The 19,771-nt window shown below is 41.8% G+C and overlaps 1 protein-coding gene across 4 annotated transcripts in view; it reads right to left on the bottom strand.

Moving 5' to 3' along the window:
- Positions 1-19,771, bottom strand: part of EGFR (epidermal growth factor receptor) — a 155,326-nt gene that overhangs the window by 40,749 nt on the left and 94,806 nt on the right. For all 4 annotated transcript variants that reach the window (XM_035101352.2, XM_035101351.2, XM_035101353.2 and 1 more), the window contains 10 exons: positions 19,395-19,546; positions 17,200-17,377; positions 15,241-15,402; positions 11,677-11,745; positions 9,298-9,416; positions 7,621-7,762; positions 5,857-5,973; positions 5,258-5,384; positions 5,093-5,166; positions 2,762-2,852 (listed from right to left, as the gene is read on the bottom strand). In XM_035101352.2, coding sequence (XP_034957243.2) covers positions 2,762-2,852; positions 5,093-5,166; positions 5,258-5,384; positions 5,857-5,973; positions 7,621-7,762; positions 9,298-9,416; positions 11,677-11,745; positions 15,241-15,402; positions 17,200-17,377; positions 19,395-19,546 — 1,231 coding nt within the window. The remainder of the gene's footprint in view (positions 1-2,761; positions 2,853-5,092; positions 5,167-5,257; positions 5,385-5,856; positions 5,974-7,620; positions 7,763-9,297; positions 9,417-11,676; positions 11,746-15,240; positions 15,403-17,199; positions 17,378-19,394; positions 19,547-19,771) is intronic.

The raw sequence follows: 19,771 nt of genomic DNA, 5'->3' as shown, positions 1-19,771 counted from the left end.
TAAGGAGGCTTTCCAGCCTGAGACCCACATTCCCTTCTGGGGAGCCTTGGGTGGAGTGGGCAAGGCCAGAGGGAAAAGCAGAACTATTAAGAGAAATTTTAGCTGGAGATACAGGAGGCTGGTATCTACACGCAAAGACATTCCTCCATCCAGGGAAGTGAAAGGCATTATCAGAGCTCAAGGACATATTCCAGTCAGACAAAAACACTCAAGGAGCGTGCTAAGCAGGGCCAGCGAGGTGGATGGCCTGGACTGAGGGGGTGTGGCATGGGAGATGGAGAAGTTTGGGAGGCCACATTATATCTCCAGGCCTGAAGTTCCCCACCCCTCGCCTTAAAAGAATTGGCAGAAGTGACAGTTCACTAAGCACAGTTCCTCCTGTCACTGCATCTCTGCGATGCTAAAAGCCAGTCACACACCAGCTGTTACTTATGCATATTTACTTATACTGTTAATGTTTGATGTTTTTATTATGTTTTTAGATATGCTTTAAGCCACCCAGTGGCTGGGGAAACCCAGCCAGTTGTGCAGGGAATAATAACAATAACAATAACAATAACAATAATAAATCCACATACAGTGGAACCTCGGTTTATGAACACCTTGGTTTATGAATTTTCAGTTTATGAACGCCGCGGACCCATCTGGAACGGATTAATTCACTTTCCATTACTTTTAATGGGAAAGTTCGCTTCAGTTTATGAACGCTTCAGTTTATGAACAGACTTCCGGAACCAATTGTGTTCATAAACCGTGGTACCACTGTACAGAGCTTACTAGAGGGAAAAGGAAACTTACAAAAGAAACCCAAGTCAGTTTTTATAGATGATCTCCACCCAGAATAAGCACAGAGGTCATTTTTTGAGTGCAGAAAAGCAATAAGCTAAAGGTAGCATTGAACCGGGAGAGCAGGATTCCTTATCTGTTAGTTAGGTAATACTAGGTAATACTGTATGCTAATTAGCACTGCATGTCTATGGCGGCTACAGAATTCCTTTTCAAACATTCATGATTTCATAGAAGGCATCAAATCAGACATCAGAGGCATGTGGTGATCACAGCCATACAAATATTAGGGAAACTTTTGAATATGTGAGTATTAACATGGCTAATTTGAGGCAACAGAGAAAATCTGAGACAGTTTGGTAACGCTTGCCTACTGTTTAACATGCAATCCATGCTTTTCAGATTTGGACACCATTCTTAGCTGCAACTTGCAGCAAGGTATCGCACTAGGGCTGGGCAATGTCAGCTTTTCAACACTGTGAAGTATCACTAGCCAAACATCACAAAATAGTGATGCATCGTGTTGTTGAAAAGCAGAGGGGGGGGGGACAAGCTGCTTCAGCCCCCACAAGCTGAGGTGCTTTGCAGAGCCAGGCCCAATGCAGCTTGTTTCTCCCTCCACATGCCAGATACTGGTGGCAGAGGGAGTCAGCTACAGGCAAACCCCCCCCCCCCCAGGATATACTGCCAGGTGAAGACGCCATCGTGCTCTGGCCCTCAAAGTGGTCCTGGGCAAGGTATCGTACATCGCCCAGGCCTAATGCACACCCAGTGTGTGCTCCTCTAGTTCTGCATCCAGTGTAGACATAATGAGTAACCACAGAAATTACCAGTTGTTTTGTTGCCTTAATCCTGGGCAAGATCCTAAATGAACTATGAAACTATGGCTTAGCTTGCCACAAACTATAGCTTAGCTTCCTCAGAAGCTGTGAGCAGGAACCATGTTTCCTGCTTGGCAGGGGGTTGGACTGGATGGCCCTTGTGGTCTCTTCCAACTCTATGATTCTATGTATCTGATCAATGTACAGCAGTCCACAATCAGTTAAATTAAGTTTATCTACTGCTACGAGAAACAGCCTGAGGTTGCCAAATACTTGACAGTCCACAATGTATGGATGGTAGGTTGTGGTCAGCTTGCAGGTTATGCAGGCCACAACTACAGGGGAACACTAATAAGACCTTCTTGTCTTAGGCGCCGGGTTGCTCACACATCTCCAAATGCTGTGCAGACTGGTGCAGCCTTCTGCCAGGTCGTGCCACTCCCTGCAATGTCGGCTGATCCCTGCAGTGTTTCCCGACACCATGCAAGCCAGTGCAGCCTTCCACTAGCTGCAGAAAGGCCCAAGTAGAAAGGCCCAAGCAGAAAGGCCCAAGTAGACTGCTGAATATTGAGGGGTCCCCTCCTTGATTTTTTGGGGGGGCCTCGGCCTGCTTCTTATCATCTTGCAAGCAGAGTACTGAAGAAGCATAGAAAATAGTCTTTTAAATGGCTTGCTTAACAAAATAACCATAAACCCACGTCAAACAATAGTTTCACAGCCTGGTTTATTGCAAATCTTCAATTCTGGTTTAGCTGTTCTGACATAATGCTTAATAATGATTAAGGAAAATTCATATGGTCTCCTTCCCCTGCTTCATTCTCTAAAAACAAACCAACAAATAAACAAACCAACAAACCAAAAATTAAAATGAGTCCAATTAATGGAATAGTAAAAATAGATACTGCAGAGCTGCTAAAGATAAGCAGATACTTACTTGATCAGTAATTTGGATGGAAGAGTATTAAAAGAAACATAGATGTGTTAATTGAACAAAGAGAATGCCCCAGTGGAACCTTAAGCAAATAGAAGAAAGTTGGTACCTATCCCACATTAATTGCAGCCTGCAATCTGGCTGTCGGTCATAACCAATCCGTAGCCATTTTTTACAAATAAGCCCAAGTATACAAGCATTTTTGGCACATGGTTGTACTTACAATTGTTTTGTTCTGCCTCGTATAACCTCCAGATTTTCAAAAGCACTCAAATCTTGGAAATTTTGTGGCCAAACCTGGATCAATAAGAATCCTGAAAGAAGACCAATAGCATAAACACATTTACGAAGTATTTTTGTCAACCAAGAATGACTTTGCTCCTTTCATACTTTTATGTGGACATCAAAACGAATAACATTTCAAGGAGCTTCAGCATGGAGCTATTTTTAACAGTGCTTTGTAAACAGTTTACATGCAGGCCACCAAGGCAGCTAAATATCACGAAAGCTGGAGTCTATAGACCTGAGCTGTGTTAGACACCACAGAAATTTTACTTCCCTTAGCAAATTCTGTTGGAAACTTGTAACTTTTGCTGGTGACATAAAGATAAACTATTTCACAGGCTAGTGAATGCCTTTTCAAAAACGCATAAAGTGTATTACAGTAATGCCTAATGCAGCTAATACTCTATTAGGCTTCCCAGCTGTTCAGGCATTGTGTTCTGGGAAAGGCTCTCAAAAAATCAAGCATTCTGAGCTGTCTTTCAGTCCACCTGGCAGACGAGAAAGTGACAAATGAAGTAGGCCTGTACCACATTAATCTGGACAACTTGTAATATTGAGCTGTGCCCAGAAAGAATAGGGCAGCACACAGATCTAAAACATTAAAAAGAAATGCATTAAAAAGAAATGGCCAAATATGGACCGTGAGTGTATGAATCATAATACAGTAAGAGGGATTTGTGTTCTGAGATGCTATGAGGCTGTTGTGTGAACAACTGCCACTCTACAGACGTTAAAGAAATAAACAACTACACAGCTTTCTGGAGACATCTGAAGGCAACCTTCTATTGAGATGTTTTGCTGTATTTTTATATTCTGTTGGAAGCTATCCAGAGTGGCTGGGGGAACCCAATCAGATGGGTGGGGGTACAAATAAATTATCATCATCATCAACATCGTCATCATTATACAGAGAATATTTGTTTTAAATAATCATTATCATCACTGGGTTGAATCCAGTTGGTGTCCTTGCGCTTACAGAAGGGCTTTTGATCCAGCAGGTGCATCCACTAATAGGAGAGGAGGAGAAGGATATTTTTCCTAACCCCCCTCCCCCTTCAGCCCCCAGTATCCCCTACAAATCAGCTCCAGAGAGTTGGGGGGCCATTCAGAACAGAGTAGAAACCAGAAGGGCTGCAGCAGGGAAATCCACTCCTCTTCTCCCCCAGATCGAAAGCCCCTCCAGGGGTAACAAGTGTGCCAGATGTATTCTCCCCATCAGTCACAAAAGTGATTTGGCCTTCCTTTTTCTGTAATTAATGTTTTTATTTAATTTTGGTATGTACAATAAACAAGAACTGTTACAAACATCTGGGCTGTTTTTGCATTATTCACCCACAAAAGATTCAGGCTAACATGAAAGCAAGGAAAATACATTGCCACACCGTAGAAACAGCATACCAGAATATGCCCTAATAATGAGACTGTGGGGGAGTCCTTGCCTGCTCTCACACAAAATTCACGCTCAACCTCTAAGATCAGAATAAATGACTGGTAGCTTGATGCTTCTAAGACAGGGGGTTGGGCCCCATCCGTGAGCCTTGGGTCACTTTCAGGTGGGCTCAGTGCCACAGCCCGCCCAGAGCCTCCTCACTTGCCTCCCCACCCCCGCCTCAGCCGTGCTCTAAGTCTTTTGGTTGGACCAATCCTGGCCCCTTGCACGCTGAGTATGGCTGGTTGAGAGGGGATTTCAAGGGGGAGAAGTGGGGAAGGAAAGAGAGGCCCTCCTCCTCTGAGGGGATGGGACAGGGGAGGGGTTGAAGGAAATATGAAAGCAGTGTTAGAGAGGGGTTTTTTTATTACTACAAGTACGGTGGCAGAGAAAAGTCCAGAGTTAGAGGCAGAAGTGAAGGCTGGAGAGGAGCGGGTCCAAGAAGCAGAGATCAGGCAGGCAGCTGAAGAAGTCTCCCCCTCCTGCTGTGACCAGCTCCCCTCTCCTTTGGTCTCCCAGAACAGAGATGGAGCAAGAGAGATAAGATGAGGGAGCCTTAGATTGCTTGGGGAAAACCCAGGGAAGGAGGAGTCTGGTGTGAGAACTCCAGGTGTAAAAATGTTTTGGTTCTATCGCTTCTGGTGTCAAACAGTGTTAAATGGCTCCTTTGGGACCAAGTGCTATTCCAACATAGGAATGTAAATGCAAAACATGGTCTGTAGTCTATGCACAATTGATTTTATTTGTATATGTTTCTTAACAGTAAATGCTGGTCTCCTACAATCTCAGTCCTTTTCTAATCTGAGAGATGAGGTTTTTAAACAACTTGATATCACTAACCTGTGATTTCTTTAACAGTTTTAAAGATATCCAGCTTCTTTGGGTCCAAAGGGGGTGTTCTTGTATATGAATCACTAGAAGACAGAGAATAACAGGACCTTCGGTGACTGATCTAATAGATAAGGCACATTTCTCTGCTCCACATTAGACACAACAACAACTTACCCTGAAAATGATACTTTCAGAAATACAAGGTCTCCATTGATTGTAGTGCAATTTGTGAAATAGTCAATATTGGATGCATTAACGGCAATAACACCTTTAAAATCACCTGTTCCAATCCCATTGCACACTGTTAAAAAGGAAAAATAAATGTTAGGGCTCAATGGGGCTTCAGGTATCAGTAAGATGCTCATATACACACCAGCAACAAGCTTCCACACTTGTCAGTCCTGGAGGGCAAAGGGGAATAAATAGATATGTAACAAATGAAAGTCTCCTGGAGATGAGATTGTGACTGTTTTCCTCCTCCACAGTCATTTTAGTGTGTGGCGCCGAGCTAAGCCATGGTTTGACCTAGCATGTTGTTCGGGTTCATGATTTACCTTTCCCCAAAAAACCTTGTGCTGTGACCAAGGTTTGATAAATGGCACTTTTCAGTTTTGTTAAGAATTTCTACAGCTTTTGTTGAACTGTAATCCCATCCAAGACTTACTACATCGCTATTACTGTTTGATATTACTACTGTAGTACTACAAAAACCAGTCAACATTAGGGCCTTATATTCACCTCCATCACACACAGTGATTCTCTAGTTTTCATACCTTTGCTACATGGGCCATCACATTTTTTACACTTCCGAATGCCATTCTGTTCCACTTCTGTGGAGTCTGGAGGACACGACCGGACGCATGAACCATGGTCTGTTACAACGTAGTTATCTAGAAAAGACAGGAAGTAAGAATGGATGGATTAGTCTGTGTCAGTTTTGCATGCATTTGTTTCTAAGACCATTTCATCCTGTCTCCGCATTAATCTGTGAATTGTTTAAAAAAGAAAACCCCCAAAACAATGTATTTAAAGATGTTTTATGTATTTTATCACAATGCATATTTTAATACATAATTTATCTCAATATATGCATTTCTAAATTCTAAATTTCTAAATTCTTTTTTACCCTAAAATGCACACTTTAAATGCATTTTAAGCCAAGAACTGTACTGCAAAATATGAAGGATAATTATGTTCTAATCCACATATTAGACCAGGTCACTTCATACTGCAACTCACAGAAACAGAATTCCTGAAGAAGCATTATGGTAGTAGGAAGGAAGGGTCAAAAACAACACTCAGGCACTGGAAAAAGAGGAAAGGCAGAGTGGAGTTTGACTGATCTAATTTGCCATTTCAATAACAATGTACAAAAAAGTTATTCAAATGCACAACAAAAATGCTAAAAATTAAAAATGGACCAAATTAAAAATGGACCAAGAGAAATATTGTGTTTTAAAAGCAGGCTGAGAATGTCCCATCTGAAACCCTGAGCTTCCAGTCAGATGGACCAATTGTCTGTATAAAACCCAGAATGGAAGAATGTTGAGATGAGCCTCACCAGCTGTCTTGAGCAAATAGGGATAGCAGAGATGCTCCCAAGTGTACATGTTTGAGGTACATAATCAGGGCTGGTGTGTCCATTAAGGCGAACTAGGCAGTTGCCTAGGGCGCCAAAATGGAGGGGGCGCTGGCCAGCCTGTCCCCAGGGGCGTCTTTCCCAGGGGCGCCCCAGCAAGTCCCATCGGCTGTGGGTACATTATGTGAGTACATTAAAATTCATTAAACATTTTTATGATGGGTGCATAATGTGAAAACAGTAGTGCTTCTTACAGTTTCCTCTAGATTATAGAACTAAGTTTAAAAAGGTAAAGGACCCCTGACAGTTAAGTCCAGTTGCGAACAAGTCTGGGGTTGCGCGCTCATCTCGCTCTATAGGCTGAGGGAGCCGGCGTTTGTCTGCAGACAGCTTCTGGGTCATGTGGGCAGCATGACTAAGCCACTTCTGACGAACCAGAGCAGCACATTTACCTTCCCACCGGAGCAGTACCTATTTATCTACTTGCACTTTGACGTGCTTTCGAACTGCTAGATTGGCAGGAGATAACTAAATTTAGGGTAGCTGAATTAACATTGGCAGCACACTGAAAGGAGGAACGTCCAGGATGAGTGATTTGTACAGAGGTCCAGTGGGTACCCTGACTCCAGGTTTGCTAATGATGCTGCTTCATGGCATCAGGAGTGATTTCATGTCCCAAGTTCACTTGATGCAAATGGAGGTTGGCTGGAGGGAGATGAAGTTAGACTAGTAAATTACACCAACACACATTTGTCACTTTCCTCTGTGGATGGATCCTCTGTGCTCAAATAATGGAGTCATTATTGAAGTTCTTTCTCACAGTGGTTTGGAAATTACTACTCTAGAATGAACAGCTGAGGGTATGAGAACATGTGCATGAGATGCACACCAGAAATTAATATGAAGCATCCTTGATAGAAGGCAGAAAGTGAACTTTCTTCTCCACAGACTGACTTACGCGGACAATTCTTTACACAAGTTGCTCCAAAGCTGTATTTTCCATCTGGATTGTCTTCCAACTGATAGGTGATAATATTATACTTTTGCAAACTAGGGCAAGACTCCTTGCATGTTGCATCATCCCAAAACTTGCGACATGCCTGTCAATAAATAATGCAACAATAGTATAAGGGCAAATATTTTGTTTTAATACAGCAGAAAATGACAAATTTTAAGCCTAGACTTTTATTATTTCTCAATCTGAAAGATCATTATTATCTATGATTTATGCACACTGTTGATGTGCAAACTTTGTCAGCCTTGTAACATACCTGTAATGTAGGTCATTTTAGATTCCATGTACATTAAGAAAGCGGTCTAATGCTGAACTGGGACTGATACCTAAACATATGGTTGGATTCCTAAGCACATTTGCTTGGAAACATGCTTCAGTGAAATCACATATTGGGGTAGAAAGGAGGTTTCAAAATTGTCTGACTTAGATAACAGGATTTCATTTTAAGATGTTTAACAAGGGCACATACACAATATATTCTATTTTGTAACATCTGCAGTTAAAACCCTTTTCTAACAAACAAATCTCAGCCCAGCATAGTAATAGGGTACTTGGGAATGCTTTTGAACAGATTTTCTAAAAGGTCAAATTAAAGCTAACTAATACTTAGTTAGCAGTTCGAAAGCACGTCAAAGTGCAAGTAGATAAATAGGTACCGCTTCGGCGGGAAGGTAAATGGCGTTTCTGTGCGCTGCTCTGGTTTGCCAGAAGCGGCTTTTTCATGCTGGCCACATGACCCAGAAGCTGTACACTGGCTCCCTTGGGCAGTTAAGCAAGATGAGCACCGCAACCCCAGAGTCGGTCACGACTGCACCTAATTGTCAGGGGTCCCTTTACCTTTAAGACTTAGTTAAAATATTAAGATATTGATGGAATTAGGCAAGAAGACAAAAAACCCCTAAAATTAAGTGCATAATTTATATACAGCCATCTCTATTAAATATTGGTGTTGTTTTGCAAGATAGCACATTATGTTTTGATATGTGTTAAATTAAAATAAAACCCTGTAAAAATCATGCATTTTGATTCATCTAGTTGGCATGTACAGTATTATACTTCAGATACTTGCTGAAGAGGTTCACTATTTAGTTTACATATTTGGTAAATATGCATTAAAATGCATTGTTATTGAGTAAAGTGGTCAATACCATATGATTCAACCTTCTTTTGCTTCTAGAATTAATTATGCAGCATCAGTGAAACAATTATGCAAATAAGAAACAATATAGTTTATCATAGAATTGTCCGATAGTAGCTAGGATAATGGTGTCTAAAAAAATTGAGCTCAATACATATTCTATGTCATGGTTTATTAAAACAAGGGACATCATGTACATGCACAATTTGATCTGAAAGATATCAGAAAAATAGCAATATAAACTTTGATAGATGTTTGGCTACCTTTTTTTCCATTTTCTGGATAATGTGGAGACAAGCCACAAACATATAAGGTTCATTCTTTTTAAAAATTTTTGTAAATCTAACAAATGTTGCTGTGTTTCTCTTCATTGTTTATCTGTTGGTGAATTGCAATAAACACTTAGTAGAAACTAGGTATTTCAGTTTAATTGTTTGCAGATTAGTGACATAAATTTATGTATGTTTGAGCAGCCTTCTTACCAAGCAATCACTCTCTCTAGGACCTGTACATCCTGCTGCACACTGGGTATGACAACAGTCACTTGGCAACCTCCCCTTGCATCTGCCTGAACATTGTGCTGCACAGTCAACCTTTGTTACTGAAAGACAAAAATGCCAACATTTATTCATTTATCTGTTATTTTATTCAAATAATGATATATACCACATACTCATCTCTAAGTAGCATGGAAGAAATACAATACAGAAAAGCTAAAAGTTGGTCAAAACTATAACATCAGACTTCTGTTGCCTGCTGCAATAAATAAAATATTCAAAAAGACTTCTACTGGAAGGGAGTTCTGTGAGAGTAGACCCCCAATACACATGGCTCCTGGTGGATATGAGCTATTGGGGACCATTAACAGTGAATCCCCCTCAGTGACTGGGAAGGGACCTAAGTGATCAGATGGTCTCTCAGGTAACTTGAAGTCAAGTTGTTAAGGGCCTTGTTAATTAATTCAAGAACTCTGAACCTGGCCCAGGAGCATATGGGCCATCAATGCAAGACTTTGAGCACCCAAATTATGCACTGGCAATACTTTGTCCCCATCAACAGCCTAGCTATAAGGTTTTGCACCAGGTGTGGCTATTGGACCAGCCTCAAGGGTAGCCCCACATAAAGGTAAAGGGACCCCTGACCATTAGGTCCAGTCGTGACCGACTCTGGGGTTGCGCGCTCATCTCGCATTATTGGCCGAGGGTGCCGGCGTATAGCTTCCAGGTCATGTGGCCAGCATGACAAAGCTGCTTCTGGCAAACCAGAGCAGCACATGGAAACGCCGTTTACCTTCCCGCTGTAGCGGTTCCTATTTATCTACTTGCATTTTGACGTGCTTTAGAACTGCTAGGTGGGCAGGAGCTGGGACCAAGCAACGGGAGCTCACCCCGTCACAGGGATTCGAACCGCCGACCTTCTGATCAGCAAGCCCTAGGCTCAGTGGTTTAACCACAGTGCCACCTGGGTCCCACATAGAGTGCATTAAAATGACTAAGCCTTGAGGTTACCAATGCATGAATCACTTTAGCCAGATCATTCCTATCAAATAATGGCTGTAGGGTACCTGCTGTAAGGTACTCCTAGCCACAGAGGCTACTTGAGTTTCGAGCAACAAAGATAGATTCAGGAGAACCCTCAAACTCTGACCCTGCTATTTCAGAGGGAGTGCAGTGGCATCCAGAACAGGCAACTGGCTGATCTACAGTGCCTCAGTCTTTCCAAAGTTCAAGCTCAGTTTATTGGCCCTCATCCACTCCACCCAGACAATGGTCTAAATAATGTACTGTCTCTCCTGATGTCATGGAGAAGTAGAGCTGTGTGCCATCAGCATCTTGATGACACTTTGCCCCAAAACTCTGAATGACCACACCCAGTAGCTTCATGTAGACATTAAGCAGCACGGGAGACAGGATAGTCCCCTGCTGAACACACCATAATGCAAAGGTCATGCAGCTGAAACAGTCTCCTGGTGCTATTCTCTGGACACAACCTGTAAGTAGGAGCAGAACCACTGTGCAGCAGTGTCCCCAATGCCCACCCTACAAAGCCGCTCTAGAAAGCTACCATGGCCAATTATACGAAAAGCTGCCAAGACACTGAGAAGCAGAAGCAGAGTTGTACTCCACCCGTCCCACTCTCAATACAGGTCATCTGTTAGGGCAACCAAGACTGATTCAGTCCTAAAACTGCACCTGAAGCCAGACTGAAATGGATCCAGGTAATTAATATGACCCAGGAACTCTTGCAACAGCTTGGCCCTCTTCACCCCTTTACCAAAGAAAGAGATATTTGTGTCTGGGTGGTATTTATGATAAAGCAAGAAGCTGGTTCTATCATTGCAAGAGCCCTGTTCACACCATCGCCAGGCTGCATAAACCGAAACTGATCCCACAACTGGAATTGCAAACAACGGTGGCATAAAGGGCTGCAAAAAATTAGGTGGAGGGTTGCACCTGGTTAAGAAGGAGCCAGCGTTACGATCTCAGGACGCAAGGGAGAAACGTGCTAAGAGGAAGGCACGCTTGGCAAATCCACACCGTGATCAACTCCTGCGCGGAAACCAATGTCCCCCCTGTGGAAGGACGTGTGGATCCAGAATTGGCCTCCACAGTCACTTACGGACCCATTGTTAAAATCGTGTTTATGGAAGACAATCTTACTCGGCTACGAGCGATCGCCAAAGAAGAAGAATTCTATGTATCAGCTGCTGCATGGAAGCTAATGCAGCCAAGATTTAAAATAAGCATCATTTCAGATGGTATAGAGCAGATGGCAAAAATAAAGTCTTGCTAATGGAAATATTCCTCATTAAAACATAAGTATATTTTAAAATTAAAAGAAAAACAAATGTTTATACTTACTTGTTTGGCAGTTCTCTAGTCCAGCAGCCCAGCAATGTGCTCTTGTGCAATTGGGATGACACTGTTGGCCTAAGAAAGTGAGGAATATATTAGAGAAAACATCAAGTGGACAAATTTCATTCCATGGCAATCTTTTTGTACTTTGGGGTAGACTGAAATGTAGTTTAGGCAAGGTTGTGTTTCCTGCTTGGCAGGGGGTTGGACTGGATGGCCCTTGTGGTCTCTTCCAACTCTATGATTCTATGATTCTAAGCTTTAATAGCAAGTACAAGGAGCTTGGTGCAGAGAATTGGATGGGAAAGCAGTGAAGGACCTTGAGGAAAAGTGTTATTTTGCTTAATGGGAGAGGTGAATACTCTGCCAGTAGGGTTTCGGCCTAAGCTGTGAAAGATGCAGCGGTCAAGGCTGGAGATGGTCAGAGCATAGATTATAGCTAAGGGGGCTGATAGGAATGGGCAACTGGCTTGAAGAACAACTTTAATGCAGGGAGGAACAGATAATGGAGAATCAAAGATAAAGCCATCCATTCCCATATGTCTGAAGACATTAATAAGCTCTAGGATGCTAAAAATATAGCCTCAGAAATGGCCCCAAAGGATGGGTGTCGCTTAACCATCATCCAAGCAAAATATAAGAGGGGCAGTTGGATACATGCATTCTTGCTGCTGAAGAGAATAAATTGGTAAAAAGGTATTTTGAGCAATAATTTAAAAAAAATATTAATCAGTAGGCCGCAAACACTTCCAACATGTTTATTCTATCTTCTAGAAGAGCACTAAGAAAAATTGCTGCCTATTGTGAGACGGAATGCCTCAAAATAAATTACCAGAAGACCAAAATTCTTGCTTTTGGGAAAAAACCAAAGCTCAGAAACTGGAAACTTGAAGGCCAAAATTTAGAACAAGTCTCAAAATAAATATTTAGGAATGCCGGTCCAGGCATCAGGATCCAACAAAATTCATAGTAACTCAAATGGGAGTGCAGGAGAAAGATCTGCAAATGCTATTCTTAAATTTTTTAGAACTCAAGGGGGTTCTATGTCCCCGTGGCACTAAAATTATACAAAGCCAAAACACTGGCACAGCTCCTTTATGGATCCTTTCTGGGCCCGCCTCCTTCCTTGTTCATTCCCCTTGAAAGAGCGCAATCCAAACTCCCCAGAGCCCTTCTACAAGTTCCCAGATGCGTTCCAAATGAATGGGTCAGACTAGAAACAGGGATGATGAAAGTCGAAGCTTCTGGAAAATTTGTATCCTCACTTAAACTTGTCAAAGTTTACCAGAAACTTGGTTCTGTCATTTGAGCTCCGACTTTTAACTATACACATGTGCAAGCATGAAGAAAGCAAAGGATCTTTAAAAAAAGAGCTGATTCCACAGTCCCAAGTGAATTATGAAAACATATATAAAAGAGGGTTTTTCAACTGACTGGGAACCAGATTCTCTGTAGGTTTATGTAGCTGTAGCATAGTAAATAAATCAACATCTGGATCTCCTAGGGGTAGTAGACCTGTAAAATGAACAACTCTCTCCAGACTGATTTTTGTTGGGAAGGACATTTGGAGAATACACATAGCTGACCAGTTGGGCTAATTTTGGATAAACTTCCAATGTTTTCATTGGCTGTGGAATCCACATTTTTGGAGGGCTTATTCTCAAGTGTGTGTGTGTGGGGGGGGGAAGCACACAATGGATGGATGATTATCATGAATATTAGCCATGGTTGGTGTTGTTACTTCACATACCTTTTCTCATCTATCTTTCTTTTTAGTTGCCCATGTACTAGAGATTGGTTTTTTTTATCTTTGGTATTTATGTTGAACCATAGATGCAATTAGGACCACTGAAGATAACTTGAAAGTCAAAAGTTTTAGACTTAATACAGTTTTAATAAGTTTAATAAGTTTATTATTTATTGAGTTACAGCATTGTTTAAAATTTATTTAGCATATGTTAATTACATATTTTTATTCTCATTTATTATATAAAATCATTTCCACTGATTCTTGGCCAAGTGTACATAACTCAAGATCTGATCCAAACTTGCTATTTCAACAACTGAGTTTTGTGCCTTGACCCTCGAACGAAATGTCTGTAACAAAGTCAGAAGGTGGGACAAGGCTCAAAATAATGGGACAGCAGCCATTATATATTAAATAGTAACTAGAAAGGTCGGAGAGTGTTCAGCTTAATTTTCATGAAAATAGACTAATAGGATAATACCACCAAGAGAGCACAGGTCCCTAGTTATTATAATTGCTTGTAGTTTTCCTGTCATATGTTTTTGGGAACTGTCAGCAAGGCAGCCCTTCATTTCATAGAACCATAGAATTGGAGAGTTGGAAGGGACCACGAGGGACATCTAGTCCAACCCCCTGCAATGCAGGAGTCCTTTGCCCAACGTAGGGCTCAAACCTATGACCTTGCGAGTAAGACTCTCATGCTGATTTGTATACAAGCAAATACTACATGATATACACACACTGTAGTTTGCAACAAGGCAAATTACCATTAGTAACTATGAATTTGTCATTTTTCAAAAAAGTGCCTTAGTATCATGCTGCTATTGTGGCAAATTCCTGCAGTTATTATATCTTCATTTTTAATTTTAGACTGCACTCGTTTAAGAACAGATTCAACATCCAGTGGGCTGGCGCTACTTCATTTTTAATTTTTTTTTATTATCTAACTCAAAAAAGAACAACAAATAAAAAAGGAACAACATAAATCCAAAAAATACATACATACACAATTCATATCATAATCAAAAATCATAAATCATAAAAATCTTTACACAATCACACCTAAACAGTAAAAAAAAGAATTGAAACAAGCAGAAAAAAGGATTTCAAAGAATAAAAAAGGAAAAGGAAAGGAAAGAGAAAAAACAAGCATTTAAAATACCAACTTCCAATCCTTTTGATACAATTTTCCTTTATCAATACATCTAACTTACTATACCTTTTCCACAAAAATGAAATTTAAATAAACAATATTTATTATCTTCTTCTATTATTAAATCTATCTGCCTTTGTACATATATAGTTGTACATATCTATCTTTTTGTGCATCTTAGTCCAAGCCAATCACCATCTCTGTTTTTATACCTTCCTTAAGCAAGTAAACTTCCACATATCTCCACTCCTCCTTGGGTTTTTCTTTTGGGATGTTTCTGATTACTGCCGTCATTCTTGCTAGATTCATAAATTCTACTAGCTTGATCTGCCACTCCTGGATCGTTGGGGTTTTGTCCCCTTTCCAGTTTGGGGCTATTAGCACTCTGACTACTGCACTGGCATACAGAAAAATATTTTTTCTATCATCTATCACTCTGGGGTCATACTTAAAAGAAATGTCTCTGGTTTCTTCTCAAAAGTTACCTTCAGCATTCCCCCCCCCCAATTTTTCATAAACTTCTGACCAAAATTTAAATACCTTTGCGCAGCTCCACCAGCAATGGAAGTAGCTGCCTGGTTTTTCTTTACATTTCTGGGCTGGCGCTACTTCAATAGGTTTGTGTAATGTCAAGAATATATACATATATGGTTTTTCAGTGTATACTTACATGTTTTATTGTCAGTTCTTGGCAATATTTCTGTTTTCTCAGCAACATCAAACTGTACGAAACCTTTGCCGCCTGTTTTATCGACAATGTCATCCCAAAGAACATTATCCATGTTGCAAAGAAAAGGATTATTGCTGAATTTTATTCCTCCATTTAGAATTTCTGCCAAAAGAAATTACGGCAAAGACATCAAAAATGATATGGTTTCTTTTTCAATCTAAAAGGGGAAAAGGAGAAGGAGGAAATACGTGTGTGTGTGTGTGTGTGTGTGTGTGTGTGTGTGTGTAGATAGATAGTGGCGAGTCTCCATGGGCCTACTGACAGTACTGCATTTAGGTCTGGAAAGCAGGTTCAGACCCCATTATTATTTTCATGTCCCTGTGTGGTTAAGGCCCTGGGCTTTCCAGCCCATTTTCCCCATCTGTAAAATGGGAGTAATATGTGTTTCCTCTTAAGGCTCCCGGGAAGGTTTAATTGATTAGCAATGAGAACACACAGATACAGTAGTACAGTTAGTAAAAGATGGATATTGTCAGGGGAGCTCTGTACAGGTAGCCTCCGCCTCTCCTGCTGACCAGCACATCGCCCAGTGAGAGCAGCAGCAGCCGGTCAGGTGGGGGGGGGAGGAGGAAGTTAGGGGGATGGAGGAGAGAGGGCTCAGCGATGCCACAGAGCCCTTGCAGCGCCCCGGCCAACAGGCTGAGGGGACGGGGCAGCCACTGCCGTTGCCCCAATTAAGGTAAAGGTAAAGGGACCCCTGACCATTAGGTCCAGTTGTGACCGACTCTGGGGTTGCGCGCTCATCTCGCATTATTGGCCCAGGGAGCCGGCGTATAGCTTCCAGGTCATGTGGCCAGCATGACAAAGCCGCTTCTGGCAAACCAGAGCAGCACATGGAAACACCGTTTACCTTCCCGCTGTAGCGGTTCCTATTTATCTACTTGCATTTTGACATGCTTTCGAACTGCTAGGTTGGCAGGAGCTGGGACCAAGCAACGGGAGCTCACCCCGTCACAGGGATTCGAACCGCTGACCTTCTGATCAGCACACTCTAGGCTCAGTGGTTTAACCACAGCGCCACCTGAGTCGGGGTACTAATTGTAAGGAGGGGAGGCGGTGTTTCGGGGTGCCCCAGCTCTTATGCTGGTCACATAACAGGAAATGTCCACTCCCGGATTCTGTGAGTGACTAGATCATCATGTTTCTTGGCATCTCTGCACTGTAAATACTATGCACAATAAACCTGTTAAAGACAGGACGGACTTTGGCGTCTTTACTCAAGAGTAGCCACACTCAAGCCCTGATGATATGACTAAGCACTAGGTCACTGAGTGTCTTAAAATAAACCGGTTTTTCAGACAGAGTATTACTGTCTGTAATATGGGGACAATAATACAGTGGTACCTCTGGTTAAGAACTTAATTCGTTCTGGAGGTCCGTTCTTAACCTGAAACTGTTCTTAACCTGAGGCACCACTTTAGCTAATGGGGCCTCCTGCTGCCACCGTGTTGACGCCGCACGATTTCTGTTCTCATCCTGAAGCAAAGTTCTTAACCTGAGATACTATTTCTGGGTTAGCAGAGTTTGTAAGCTGAAGCGTTTGTAACCCGAGGTAACACTGTACTGGTTTCTCTTACAGTGCTGTTAAGTGGTTGGCTGAGCTACTGCTGTGAGATGCTGAGGACTCTTTTGTACTATATCAAAGCTACCAATTAATAACACCACCTCCATTGCTGTTGTTGGGAAATGCATAATCCTTCAAAGATTCGTGCATCATGACAGGGATTCTCCTCATTTCCTATCTCAACAACAAATTAATAGAAACTTGAGCAATATACCAAGTGCTGAGTCAATTCCAAATTTCTTAAATGACAGATTACAAACCCATGTTCTGCTAAAGATTGAAGGATTATTGGGGGGGGGATTTTTGTTTGCACCCTTCCATCCTGAATAACTCACCTGCTAAGCGTCTCATTGGCAGCTCTTCAAGCCCCCTGACATCGTTGTAATTTAGTAAAACTGCCAAAGCAGCATTTTCATAAAGGGTGTTTCCTCGGATTATCTGGAGATTCTCCAAAGGAATACTTTTCACTGTGTTTATTGCTATAAGCACATAACCAGCCACCTCTTGTATACTCTGGAGGATAGACAACAGGAAGACAAATATTGTTTGTAATTTTTCTTTTAGGCTATGTCTTACCTGAAGGAGCGTTATACCTGAAGGAGCGTCTCCACCCCCACCATTCAGCCTGGCCCACTGAGATCCAGCGCTGAGGGCCTTCTGGCGGTTCCCTCATTGCGAGAAGTGAGGTTACAGGGAACCAGGCAGAGGGCCTTCTCGGTAGCAGCACCCGCCCTGTGGAATGCCCTTCCATCAGATGTCAAGGAAATGAGCAGTTTTCCTAATTTTAAAAGATTCTTGACATTGTTCCCTATCATAACCATTCTTTGGTCACACTGGTTGGAAAGCAGTGTTGACGTGGTAGTCCCAACCCTGCTAGTTTCAATCAGGCCAGAAAGCAGGCCAATCTTGTGATCAGACGCAGGGTTGATCACTCTAGGAGTGGGGTGATCTGTCAACCTGGCACCATATTTGATCAGGAGGTTTAGCAGCAAGCCGGTAATGGCTCGATTGGCTGATAGGCATTGGGTAAGCTTAGATCTTGAATGGAGGGGAGGCTTCATGGGTAAGGGTATCCTGTCCAAAGGATCTGGGAGGAATGGCTCCTGTCCAATGCCCAGACGGGGGCCAGGGCCATTCCACTCTACCAACGGAAACCACTTGGGGGATGCCCAGATTTGATGTAGGTCATAGGGCGTTCCCTGTTGGCTGGCTTCACCTTTAGAGACACTGCCAGCAGACGGGCTGGAGTGATATTCACAGTGGCTTACCTCAAAGCCTACAGCCAAAACCTAGACATCTGTAACCAATAAAGTTGTGGCCTTATTTGATCCCATAAAACAAGCATACTGTGTACTGTATAATTTTTAACCCTCAGAGAACAGGATGGCCATGGAGCCTTGACAGACATGCAATGAATGATAGAACCAACAAAATGCTAACTGAAGTCAATAAGCAATAAAGCAGTCACTAGACTAGGGATTAATGATTCTACAAACCCAGATATGGCCACACCTAATGAAAACATCTGATCACAGCTAATCATTACAACACCTTGGCATATCAGCAAAAGAAGAGCCCTAACTTTATGGCTAAGTTATGCTAATATAGGCTCTTCTTGGGAAAAACACTATGTAAACTGTGTACCATAAGTGAAAGAAATCTTCCTTGATTCATCATCCATCTTATCCAAATTTATATCTGATTTTTCTTGCCACTCACTGTGGTGAGTCAAGTAATCATAATAAACATGATATAAATACATATACGAAAACTTTGCATGCTTCAAGCTTTTAAAGGTGGACCCAGAAAGTAACAGATTATAATAATTAAGAGGTGGAGTCAGCTTTACATGTTCCTTTTTGATGCAGTTTTCATCAGGGGGCTTTTACACATCTTACAATGTGTAGCTTTATTGCATTTTTGTTTGGTGGGTTGTCTATAAAAGTATTTTGATGTTATTCCACAGTACAATGAAGACTATAAAATGTCTTCTGTACTCACATAGCGTTGTAAAACAGATTAAGGTTTAGTGTTAAATGCACGAGTTGGAACAAGCAAAATTATTCCAGGGGAGCTTATTTTGCCAACAGCAAAATAGAAAACATACGTGTATGTACACATCTTCCCAGGGGTTTCTAGGCCTTCTGTGTAAAGTATTAGTTTGTTTGGAGTACAACAATTCCCAATAGCTGGAATCCTTGGCAAGTGCAGCAAAATGTGTGTGTTTGCGGCTTACTCCTAGAAAGACCCTCCAACCTGCCCTTGCTTTATTACTCAGAGACTCCAGTTGCTTATTCCAAAAGCAGAAGAGTGGTGTGAACAAGCAGTTCATATAACAACAGGATGTGGCCTGAATGATATTTTAGCAGGAGGAATTTGGTCTTTGACAAACTGCCTCCTCAAAAAACCAAACCAAACCAAACCTAGTTGCTGACTAAGGTGTACATTGCTGCTTCCTTAGGTTACAACATGCATTTATTTTTCTTCTCCACTTCATCTGAACCAGAGAAATATGACTCATTGCACTAACCCTCAAGAAAGTAAGGTTATAGGTGTGATTCACGTGAGTGATTTCTAGATTGCCAAGCACCACCTCGCAGCCTTCATACATTCTCTTCAGACTATTGTAGTGCTCATCCACACTCGAAAGCTGTGTTAGCTTGTTGCTGGTTCCTTGGCAAACTGTAGAGGAGAGAAAAAGAAAGAAGTCATATAAGTACAGCAGAATGGCAGAGCTGCCCAGAGTGGCTGAGGAAACCCAGCCGGGTGGGTGGGGTATAAATAAACAAGTAAATAAATAAATAAATAAATAAATAAATAAATAAATAAATATTATTGTTATTGCTTGCAGAGTTTATGGCTGCTGCCTTAGAAATCGTTGAGTATCCAACAACATGACAATACAAT

The sequence above is a fragment of the Zootoca vivipara genome, chromosome 12 (genome assembly GCF_963506605.1).
Source record: "Zootoca vivipara chromosome 12, rZooViv1.1, whole genome shotgun sequence".
Classification (NCBI taxonomy): domain Eukaryota; kingdom Metazoa; phylum Chordata; class Lepidosauria; order Squamata; family Lacertidae; genus Zootoca; species Zootoca vivipara.
The sequence above is the reverse complement of the archived record's forward strand: the minus strand, read 5'-3'. Positions and strand labels throughout refer to the sequence as shown.